This window comes from Aulonocara stuartgranti (assembly GCF_965226115.1).
Source record: "Aulonocara stuartgranti genome assembly, chromosome: 10".
NCBI lineage: Eukaryota > Metazoa > Chordata > Actinopteri > Cichliformes > Cichlidae > Aulonocara > Aulonocara stuartgranti.
In genome coordinates this window covers 10,122,257-10,134,455 of record NC_138946.1, presented here as the reverse complement: position 1 = coordinate 10,134,455, position 12,199 = coordinate 10,122,257, and the positions used below count along the sequence as shown (strand labels likewise).

Genomic DNA, 12,199 nt, shown 5'->3' with positions numbered 1-12,199 from the left:
GAGTCATTCTTCCTGCGCTACAGGGAAGGCACTGATGACGCGTCTGTTTCAGCCACTTTCATAATGAGACATTTCTAATCCCGAGCATAGGAACAGTTAACCAAAAACCCAGCCCAGAAAGCAGCACCGCCCTGCTATTTACGGTGGGTGAATGAAAGAAAGAAAATTACAGGCAAGACACTGATGAGATGATAAAAAAATGGGGTGAAAAATGAAAATACAATCAGGTATAGATGACATGACACCAGAAGCCACTGTGGACTAAACAGTCACATGCATGTATATGGCTTTTCTCCCCAGACTGCAGGGGAAGAGGGGCTTTCTTCTGCCTGCATGACTCAGACAACCTACAGTTATATATGTGGCAGTAGCTACTTAGGCTGCTGCTCTCTAAGAGGTGTGGAGTGGTTCTGACTGTAATGGCACAAAAGGGCTGATAACATGACACACTGAATTTTATACCATTATTTTTTCCAAGTTTTTAAATATAAAAACATTAAATTGTAATAAATTAAGATGGATTAGAGAGATTTTTGCACTTCAGTGTTCATCATCATAATTATTCCCCACTAGGCAAGTGGGCCAGTGGATCCAATTTTTACTACAAGCCAATTTAATTATTTTATGTACCAATATCTTCAATATAGCAACACAGCATAATTTGTTGATAGTAGAGTACATGCATGCTCCTACAAAGAGCTGGAGTGGCTGCGGTCAGCCTGAAGGAAAAAAATCTGAAAGGTTAAAAATCTAGCACCTTCTTAATAAGATAAGATAACCTTTATCAGTCCCACACGTGGGAAATTTGCTTTGTCACAGCAGGAAGTGGACAGTGCAAAAGTTATGTAGCAAAATTAGAATATAATAAGAATAAATACAGTACACAACTGTAAAGAATAGAATAAAATAAAATACTATATACAGTAGAATAAAATATGTTGGTTGTGTTAAACAAACTGGTGGTGGATGGGAACAACTGAGGAAACGGCTTTTCTTCACATGTAAACTGAGGGGCCAGTTCAGCAAGTTTGCGTCACAGGTCAACCAATAAGTCGCAACGCCATAAGTGACCCAAACAGGATCAGCTGCCTAATCAACGTGACTAGTATACGCACGACAACAGTCGCCCCAAAGCATTTTATACTGTAAGGTAAGCATGAGCCAGCAAAATCCCAACAATCACATGACTTCCAATGAGCAAGCATTGGGACGGAAAAAGGGCCTTTTAAACAGGAAGAAGCCTCCAGCAGAACCAGCATCAGTGAGGAGGCCGTCATCTGCAGCAAGCAGTTGGGGGTGAGGGGAGGAAGACAACCTTTTTATTTGATGATTATTCTAAACATTTGTCCCAAAACAGAGGTGTGTACACGCTTTTCAGTTTTTCACTGATTTAAAAAAAAAGAAGAAACAAAAAAGTGCAACCTAGCTTGATTAGTATTACAAAACAGTTGCTAAACTTGGATCCAATTTATTCATCTAATTAATCTTACAACAAAAAAGTAGCACAAACCCTTTTATTACTTATTCAAATCTACTTTCAGTGTCTGGACTTTACACTTTGTTAAAAAAAGTTGTAATTGTTTTGTCTAAATGTGTTATTGCACCGCACGTTACTTTGAATCTCTGCGGGCTGCCCAAACAAGTGTGAAGTACTTTCTGCTTGCACTGCTGTGCTGTAGTTCATGTTGCATCGTGGAAGACAATTTTAAAACTTAAAAAAAAGCAGATTAACTTTATGCTTTATGCTTTATGCTTATGGAAAATTAAAGTACACTATGCAAATTCCCCACCTTCTCTTAAATATCGGAGTCCCCAGCATGAATAATCCGTGGAATTGAGTGACTGATTTACACCTTTGAATGTTGCATGATGGATGGCGAACTTCAGCCCCCCCTAAGAATAGCACCACCACAGATCCAGGGGTGGCTTCTTCGAGGGGGGATCCCTAAAAGGACATCCTTTCCCAGACCTTGGCCTACCTCCAGACTCCACCCTTCCCACCGGTCCTGCAGGTTATTCCTGGTGCTGATGATATGACCCACATTTTCGTGCTCGAGGACACGCTCTCTCCTTCATGTTCCCTCAGACCTGCCTGCCTAAAATAGGGGAGGTTACCGGGGGTTGCTTGCCCAGTGACATACTATCATCCAGAGACCAAAAATAGAAAACAGTTCTGGGGGGGGGGTGACTGACTGCTGGTGCTACTGTAAGTGGACACAAATTAGACACATCCCACAGCTGACCTGCAGCTCTAAGGGACAAGTGCAGTTTAGAGGGGAGGGGCTTAGAGTGTCATGGACCTCTGGGTAAAGCTTATATGCAGGCGCATTTCAGGGTGAGATAATCACTAGCACAGTGGTTCTTAACGTTGTTGGAGGTACCGAACCCCACCAGTTTCATATGCGCATTCACTGAACCCCTCTTTAGTGAAAAATAAAATATGATTTTTTTTTCAAATTCAAGACATAGATATGGTTTTTTTACTGGTGCACAAAATGAGCCATGCATGTCATGGCGGAGGCTCTGCCGAACCCCTGAGACCGACTCACCGAACCCCTAGGGTTCGATCGAACCCAGGTTAAGAACCACTGCACAAGCAGAATAGAGACTTTTTTTAATGTACATTAATGCAATTTTAACAGACTCCCACCTCCTTAGTTCTTTTGTTACATGACAGGAGACAGCGCAGGCCCAACAAACCTGTAAACATCCCTCAAATTTGAAGGTTTAACACTAAGGTGCTACTGCAGGATCAATGACTCATTTGGATGTTTTTTAAGGCACTTAAGTAACCAAATAGGCAGCTTGAAGACTCAGAACAGCTTACTCCTAGAAATAGCTAACATTTTAATCACAATAAAACATGCAAAGTCATTTTAAACTCACTGAGTTTATAATGACTCAGGCCTTAGATACCGTCACAATTTTCTCTTTTTGAAAGAAAAAAGAAACTAATCCTTAAGAGTAAAAAAAAGATGGAGACATGGTGGCAAATCTTGGCTAACCCACACCTTAAAAGAAACAATCAATCCTGGGGACACAAAGTCAGGGCCAGCAGAAGCAGACTGCTCTGTCTGGATGTGCTGTTTAGCTGGCGTGTAATTACAGCCACTAAAATACCCATTGAAGAAAGCTGCAAACACCCACTACAGCAAAGTGTAGCAGGCTCGGCTCCTCATTTTGCTTGGTGAATATTTTTAACTTAAAAGTTACTGAAATCTGCTTCCAACTCTAAACTGTTGCAACGCTTGTGTTCCCTCAAGTCTTCACCTTCTTCCCATTACTATAAAAGGATTTCCTCCAGACCCCGTAACACCACAGCTCGCTTATAAAGGCTCCAGTTCGTACATTCGTCCCAGAGCAGTCTCTACATGCTCTACCTCAGATTTTGTGACCCTTTACCCTGCAGACATTTTCTGCAATTTTGGTCCATATTTTTCAAAGACACAACTCCTGAACACAAATTTTCAAAAACCTTTCTGCTAATGCTTTTCTCTACAAGACAGATGTGCTCTGTAGCAATGGGTTGAAAGAACCAATTCTAAAAAGAAAAAGTTCTGTAACCAGAATGAAATGACATATCATATCCGTCTGCAGCTGAAACCTAATGCACCAGCTGAGAGCAAAAGAAAAAAAAATTATGCAAATCAGATACGTCTCATAGCAGACAAAACCTGTTGCGCACGTATGGATGTCGCTGCTTCTACTCAAACATCAAACAATGTAGTCAGCTGAAACAGAGCTTAATCTCTCCAGTGTATCTTCTACATATACCAGGCTACAAAAATACAACACGCAGTAATAACAATAACAACAACAACCACCTACCTGCATGTCTTTAGTTGCAATCTCCCCTGGAGTTGGCCAGCTGTTCGTATCTCCGAAGTCTCCAACCTGAGGACAAAAAACAAAGAAATTACGAAGAAATTCAAGAGGGGGGAAAAAAAACAAAAACCATCCGATTGCTGCTTTTCTGTTTAAAAATGTCAATTTCTTCAAGAAATAGAGAAAAAGGAAAAAAGATAAACACCTCTCAGGTTAAAATGCAGTCTAAAAGCTGATCATGTCTGAACAGGCAGTACCGCTGTAGTCCTTACACCTTAAGCTCAAGTATAACCTGGTTAAAAACACTTTACATGAGTGTTTTTACAGCTTTTTACTGTTTATCTTCAGCAATGTGCTGCCGGCTGATTGCCAGTTTCTGTCTTTTGTTCCTGGGACTGGGTAGTTAACTCCAAACCAGCCATAAAAAGTTTATGGACAAGGTGTGGCTACAAACAACCAACTGTAGAGTACTACAGTGTCAGACAAAAGGGGTGGGAAATTCTGAATGAAAGGCTTCATCTCGCATGCAATTGGTTCACTGCGAGCACATCTGCATTCCAGCATGTGAGAGGAGGTGACTGCACATTTCTCGAGGCATTAAAGAAATACCTGCGCTTGAGCTGTCACATGGGGGGGGGGGGGGGGGGGGAAACAACAACTTTCCTTCAGCTCATGTCATAAAATAAAGGTTGTCATTTCACTTTACATTCAGCAAATATTTCATTAGATACATTTTTCTAATACCAGGTAGGACCGCCCCTTTTCCCATCAGAACTGTGAAATCCTTCACAGCATAGATTTATTAAGTTTATGGAAACATTTCTTGGGTGATTATAGTGCATATTGACAAAATATCATCATAAGGTTGCTGCAGATTTGTCAGCTGCACATCAAATTTGCACTATTGGGTTGAGATCTGGGCACTGTGGAGGCTGTGAGCTCATAATCATGTTCAAGAAACCAGTTTAGAGAAGACTTGAGCTTTGTGGCATGAAGACTGATCGTGATGGAATAGCTTTACTCGAGCAGGCTGCAGTGTTTAGTTTCAACTAGGCATCATTTTAAAGGGGACCGAAGTGTGCCAAGAAATTACTCCACACACTTTACACCAGCAGCAGCACCTGAGACAATTGGATCCACACTTTAATGCCATGAATGCCAGTTTCTGATCCTACCATCCAAATGTCACAGCAGAAACGGACTCAGAACACAGATTTTGTTGATTCAATCTTCTAATTTCCAGTTTTGCTGAGCCTGTGTGAACTCTAGCCTCGTTTTGGTCTTCTTGCCAGGCAGGAGTGGCACCCAGTCTAGTCCCCTGCTACTGCTGACATTTTGACACCAAAGCAGAAAGCCTGATACTACAACAGAAATAAAAAGCCACTTCACCTACATTTTAATAAATCACTTTTGTTTTTAAATGCAGCACAACAAAAATCTGTTATCTGGTGAAAGTTATATAAAATATTGATTTCTTGGCTGGGAATTATTAAACAACGACAGACATAAATAAATCTTATAAGCTTACTCGATGGGGGGAAAGTGTCTAATTTTTCCCATCAAGTAAGCTAATTTCCCTTTGGACAAATTCCCGTCAACACAATCTGGATTTTAAAAGCACTGAATTTTCCTTCGAGATTTTTAAAAACAAATTGAGCCATATTAATACGTTTAGAGCTTGTAATTATTATAAACCCTTTAACTGTCCACTGCTTAACATTCAACACAGACAAACGCATGAAAAGTATTACCTTGCCGCCACGCCTGGCTTTAGGTGGGTTGCCTGCTCTCACTACCTTGGCAGGGCCGGTGGACTCTGTGGGGACACAAAGATGACTGACATTACAACTTGGTCTGCATACATGAACAGAGTAAGATAGAAGCACAATCATTTATATGCATTTGATTAAAAATGTAGAGTCTTCTAGGAAGAAGAAAAAAACCCCGCATAAGACAAACTTGCTTCTTTCTCCCACAGGTACTCGCTTGTCTTTCAAACAGTTCGATTTACATTCTCATTACTTGTCTTATCTACCAGCAGCAGGCAGGCTCTCGGTGAATAATCTGGCTTTATGCGTCTTATTTCCCCTTTAATAAACTGCTGTGGTGTCTGTTTTCACATAAACTAAACTACAAGCCGACACCATCATTCTTCTTTTCTGACTCTGTTGCATCCAGCGACAATCACTGCAACAAACCCACACAACACAATCACTCGAATAAGCAGCCACAACAGGAGAATACAAATTCAAAAAGTGTGTTGAACAACATGTCAAGGCATGTCAGAAACTCTTCCTCTTATATTTAATATAATCACACTATGGTGATTCTATTATGGTATGGTTACTATGATGGTAAAACCATCGCGTGGCTCTGCTGTCCGCTTGTTGGTTTTCCACGTAAACCTTTCACAATAAAGCTCAAGATCCTGTTGAGACCTTTAAAAATAAACTGAATCACATGAAAGAGTATGCAGAGAGTTTACGGATGAGAAGCAAAAAAGAGCCGCCAGGTGCTAAAAAAAAAAACAACAACCTTAGACTCAAATGTTGGAGGAGAAAAAAAAAAAGGGGGGGGGGGGGGGGGGGTGGCCGTTACAACTTATGTCTAGAAATGTATAGTTTCATGCATCGGTTGAAACACTCTACTCCAGGTACACGACGCCCAGCTGAAAACACTTCACACAAGTCGAGCTGCCCGAGATTCACAGAATGTTACATTTTTGTGATTTATATCGTTGTCAGGACAATAAATGTCTCATATCGGAATATGAGATTTTCGTCATATCGCACAGCCCTAGTGATGGTGATAAAATTCTTGGCAATAAAAGCGAAAGATTTTCAAGAGCTTGAGGCTATGTTAAGTTAAAGTATAAAAAACAACAAATGTTTTATATTTTTCCTTTAAAAAATGGAGCACTTAGCATACCGAACACACAAACCAACCAATAAAAGGATTAAAATATACATATTACTCAACTGAGGCCTGACAGCTAATGTGTTGTGTATTTTGTTGGCTCTTCCTCAGAACAATAAAATAAAACATATCATAGCAGGATCTGAGTTATTCCTTAAAATAAATACATAAAACAGCAGGTGATGTCCATACAACATGACCAGCTCAACAGCAGCACACACCACCATCTCTTATGTGAATGTAAATTAGTAGATATAGAATTTAAACAAAGGGTTAAATACGTCAGTAACAAATTATTGCTACAATCCAGCTACAATTACAACAATTATCCATAAAATAAAAAAAGAACAAAGAGAACCTCGGAAAGATAGACAAACTTGTTACCTTTAACCAGTTCTGAAGAAAACGTGCACGTTATTATCAGCCTTTAAAGACGTGAGTCTGGTATTGCTGTAGTTTCCCCCCCAATGAAAATGATAGTCACGCTCGCCACCTCATTGTCTGGCTCATGCCCTGAAATCAGAGATGTTTCCTCCTTTCTATCTCCTCCTGCACTGTCACCAGCCACAGTGACACGAGCGAGGCAACCAGCTCCCAGGCAGCAGTTCACACCAAAGAGTAAATCTTACTAAGCGCCTTGAGGACAGTCACCAGGAAGAAAGAGAGCGGGGGGGGGAATAAAAATCCTCTGACGGATACATCGCCAAAAGCACAAAGAGAAGCAGCATGCCAGAGTTTCAGTAGAGGCGTCTATGCTCTACATGTTAATGACAGCAAGATATTTCAGGTTTGGAGGACAGTACAGTCAAACAGGAATTTCTGGGCCCAGAAAACCTACTTATATTTCACTTTTCAATGCATTTACCTTCTGAATCGCACGTCCACATAACACCCATCGCTCAAATCTTGTCTTTTCACCATTCAGGTAACCGTAAACAAAAGAAACTGTTTCCAACAAAACAAAAAGCATCTAACCTCCCATTTAGGAAGGGGAAAAAACAAACAAACAATACTTGGGAATCTGTATTAAAATGGCACAAACTTAAAGACCCAGGCAAACAATATTGCTGATTTCATCGCCATTTTTCAAATTCCCAACAACCTCCAGTAATGACAAAGCTTCTGGTGTCTAAAAAGTTTGCAGTCACAGTGCATGAATGAACGTTTAAAAGTAGAAACAACAGGAAACATGAGATTAAAACCTTAACCAGTGCAACATGTTTAGCTGCTGTAAAGCAGCTGTGTACAGGCGCCTTCAGTGGCGTCTCCTGACTCCAACTCCAAAGGGACTTACCATACTCCTCGTCTCCAACTACCTCTCAATGATCTAATAATCTCTCAAGGTTAAACACCATAGTGTTTTAAAATAAAATGAATAGTTAGCTTAGGACATGGTCAAAGTTAGCATCGGTTTTCAATACTGATGTTTGCAATTTGGGACTAATAAAGGTTATCTTATCTTAAAGACAAAACTAAACATCAAAAGAAAGAAGATCCAGAATTTAACTAGTTCTCCTGTAGTTTGGCTTTCCGATTGTATTCTCTCATCGCAATGCTTGCTGTTGTGCACTCTCTTTTTCCCAGGCTGGGAACGCCGTCATAAGCCGATTCTGAGGCATTTTAAGTACAAGTGAGGATGAGGAAAACACTGAAAGCCACAGCAAATGCTTCGCCAGCTAATCGCATGGAATTATATTAAATTAGCCACTGAATTTAAAATTTCTATACAGAAATATGTGTACATTACCCATGATGCAAGTTGACCAGTTTGGTTAGCAATTCAATGCTAAAGACCTCAAGATGGTCACATTAAGCAGATGAAGAGGAGGCGGCGGCAGAGGTTTTCTTTTTCAACATCACTCTTCAGCCCATGTGGAGCCACAAATATCCTTACACACAGGCTTAATAATCAGAGTCAACCTTCAAATCAGTTGTTTTTAATCAAATAGAGGACTGCAAGCTGAACCTCATGTCTCTTTACTGTTCCGTAGTATCCCTGGACTTCATTTACATGATTCCTGGACTTCAAACTTAGACTGTTTGTTTAACTTTGAGCCATGAATTTAGGAGATTGTGCAACAGTGGTTTAATTTGAGCTTCCTGACACTACACAGTCTTTAACTTTTGCTTCATGCTAGGCCGTTTAGGAGCCTTGTATCCCCCAAGGATTACTCAACAGAAGTTGCGTGGTAAATAAAAAATGATTTCTTGGAGAGATCAAAGATGGGACGCAACATACGACAGCAATCACGCAACATGAGCTAACAAACAGGGCGAGGGCGTGGTGTCTTTCTGATCGCTAATACATTTGTGCAATGCCCATTTAGATAAAACGGTATGAAGAACATTCAAAAACCACATTTTCTTTCAACATCAACCAGCCAGGAGAATCACAGTGTAACTGAATAACCCATTTAGAAACTAAGGCGGAAAGTGTGTATATTTTTTTTTATTTATCTTTTAAACATCCTTCCTTTAAAAGAACAATTTTATGAGCAACAAATTTGCAGATCTTCTCTAATAACAAAGGATTTGTTGCAGATACAGACAGCGCAATTTTTAGTCAGCCCCTCATTAGCTCCAATCAGAGGACTTCAGGTCCATCTCCCAGGCTACTACTTTGTTTTCATCAATGCAGTAGGGCTGCCACAAACGATTATTTTGATAGTCGACTAGTCACCGATTATTTATGCGATTAGTCGACTAATCAGATCATCATCCACTGGACGTAAAACTACAGCTTATTGCACCAGCAGCATCTGCTCTTATATAACTATCATTAGCTTACAGCTTTAAGCTTTTAAGGTGCTAACTAAAAATAAAGACAAGATGATAGTTTATTCAATTTTAATGAAATTTGCAGATTGTTTCGGTAAAGTTTAATAAACTCCTTGCTATCTAAAATATAACAGGACACCGGAGTATATTCTCCAGCATCTCACACTTCTGATAATCAGCTGTCTGCTTGACGTTTATTCAGCTGTGTAAAAACTATAACTTTAATCTCAGCCAAACCGATTTACTCAGGAACAAATAAAATACTAAAAAAAAGCCAAACAATAACATTTTTAATTTATCTAAGTGACTCATATATATTTAACCTGAGTCGCGAAAGACGGCGGTGGGTTTGAAAACAATTTGCCGGGAGTCCGGTGTTCTCACGAAGCCCCCGGCTAGCTATCGAGCTAGTGGGTAACAGACGTCTCCGAAAACGTCGGAGCGCTTTTGAAAATATGTGGTGTCCTGATAAACTGAGCAGATATTTGAGGTTTACACAGCTACATTCTCGCCTGAAAATATGTTAAACGTTTATTTTGTGACCCAGAAAGAATAATAAGAGTAATATTAAAACTAACTAGCTACCGCCATTGTTGGAAACTAAGCTGGGCCGCGCTATGAATTCTGGGACACAGCTGCTTCTTCTTCTTCGGGGTTTAACGGCAGCTGGCATCCTTGTACATGCTGTGCTGCCATCTTCTGTTTCAGTCCGTTATTACACTCTTAAATCCTGCCACTTATTCCTGCGTCTTTTGCGATCTTACAAAGCTTCAAACGACACGTCGACTATTAAATCAGTCGTCGACGATTTTGATAGTCGACGTAATCGTGACTAGTCGACAAATCGTGGCAGCCCTACAATGCAGTCTTTCATAAAGAAGCTGTGTGAAATAATTAAACAGCTAAATGTTTTCTTTGTGAAACTGGCAGCTTTTTACCCTTAAACAAAAGCTTCTTATAACCTGGTGACGTTTCAGGTGGCGAACGCAACATCCCACACTTAGCAGGCATAAAGTTGCGTCAGCAGCTGGCCGCTTACACTAATCGCGGCTGATAATGTCACATGAATGTGCCAGTCTGATAAAACTCACTAATGGCAGGTGGAAACCGAAGGATTTCTCCAAATAGAAACCTGATTCTGCGCTAACCTGGTTTGCTATTTTAAGCTGGAACCCCCCAGTGTTAGGCGGCCTCATGACCGGACTTTTCAATCATCCTGGCCTGTAGTCATTTTACCACCAAAGTTAGGAAAATTCCAACAGATACAATTTGAGACACAAGTGAAATCAAGTAAACAAAAATCCCTGAAATCTGTTTTGTTATAATAGAATTTAAACCTGCAAAATCACTAAAAGTAGAAGACTTTTACAATTAATGGAAGAAAACTTTGGTTTACTTTGACCTAGATTTGTACATCCTTGTTCCCGACCTTCATAGGAAAATAGAAATGTGCAGCCAAAAGTGGACAAAGTGTGAACTATTACCCCTGCCTCTTTAGTTAAAGAGATAAACGTCTCCACAGAAGATCCCGCACAAAGTTATGAGTCCAGCAACTGCGCAAAAAGCCTGACATCAAACTTATTTTCCTCCAAAAAAAATCCTGCAACTCTAAAATTAAAATTTGTACTCTCCTAATAGCTAGGAAGAGCAAATGGCACTCCTCAGCTGGATAGTTTGTTCATGGTATGCTCAGCACCAAAAATAGCTTTAACTGGCCTTATAAGTAAAGATCCAAAGACACATGGATCATTTGCCCGTGTCACATTGTTCTGTGACCAAGTCTCAACTACCAAACAGGACTGAACATATCCTCCTGAACACAGGTATGCATCTGCAAACACCTAAGATTTCCACCCACCCACCTACTTAAACTCCAGCCACATTTGGGTCAGGTTAATGCATAACTGAAACTCCTGCTCTCCTGTCAGCAGACCCATGTTGAAACACTGGCCAGCGTAACAACTTTGCACTTATTTAGTCAAGGAATCCGTGTTAATTCCTCAAGCATTTAGCCCTCTCTTATCTGCTTAGTGTATGAACAATAGTAGTTACAAAAATTTCTCACTGCTCCTTGTTGTGCATGATTGTTCATTTTGTGCCTAATCACAGGAAGTGGGACAACGGAGGAAACACTTTCCTCGAGTCTTTCTACCTCGTCACCATGACAGAGCACTCTGACGTGGCCTCCAACAATCAGAACTCTAGAGGAGCTGTTTTAGTTGGGCAAAACCACCAACTTTTAAAGTGCATTTAAAATCAAAAGTCAGAATACTTTATTAATCCCTAAGGAAATTATGTTCTCTGTAAAAAATTACAGTCCTCTGTGAAAGGGGTGATGCCTTGCCCATTTTTGCTATACTCTGTACTGCTTCTGTGATTCATCTGCTTTTCTCGGAAATCAGCTGTTCGGTGGTATTAGGATTATTAAAGATAGATTTGCATGACCATTACATCAGTGAGCGAGTAAATGCAGAACAGAAGCAAAAAGTGAGATTTTCTTTGACTGTATGGACACAGTATCTATTATAGGTTCTAATCTTTAAAAAAATAAAAAATAAATTGACAAGTGACATCAGGAGCCAGGTTTACCATTAACAGCATCTATCAAGTTACTTATGTTTTGATTACCCCTCCCTTACCTGTGTAAGTGGTAGTGCCCAGGTAAATGAGGCTGGTAATG

General features: G+C 40.2%; 1 protein-coding gene across 8 annotated transcripts in view; it reads right to left on the bottom strand.

The window, feature by feature from the left end:
* larp1 (La ribonucleoprotein 1, translational regulator) overlaps nt 1-12,199 on the bottom strand; it is a 55,486-nt gene that overhangs the window by 21,862 nt on the left and 21,425 nt on the right. For all 8 annotated transcript variants that reach the window (XM_082548630.1, XM_082548632.1, XM_082548633.1 and 5 more), the window contains exons 2-3: nt 5,577-5,641; nt 3,829-3,894 (exon numbers count right to left, since the gene is read on the bottom strand). In XM_082548630.1, the coding sequence (XP_082404756.1) occupies nt 3,829-3,894; nt 5,577-5,641 (131 nt within the window). The remainder of the gene's footprint in view (nt 1-3,828; nt 3,895-5,576; nt 5,642-12,199) is intronic.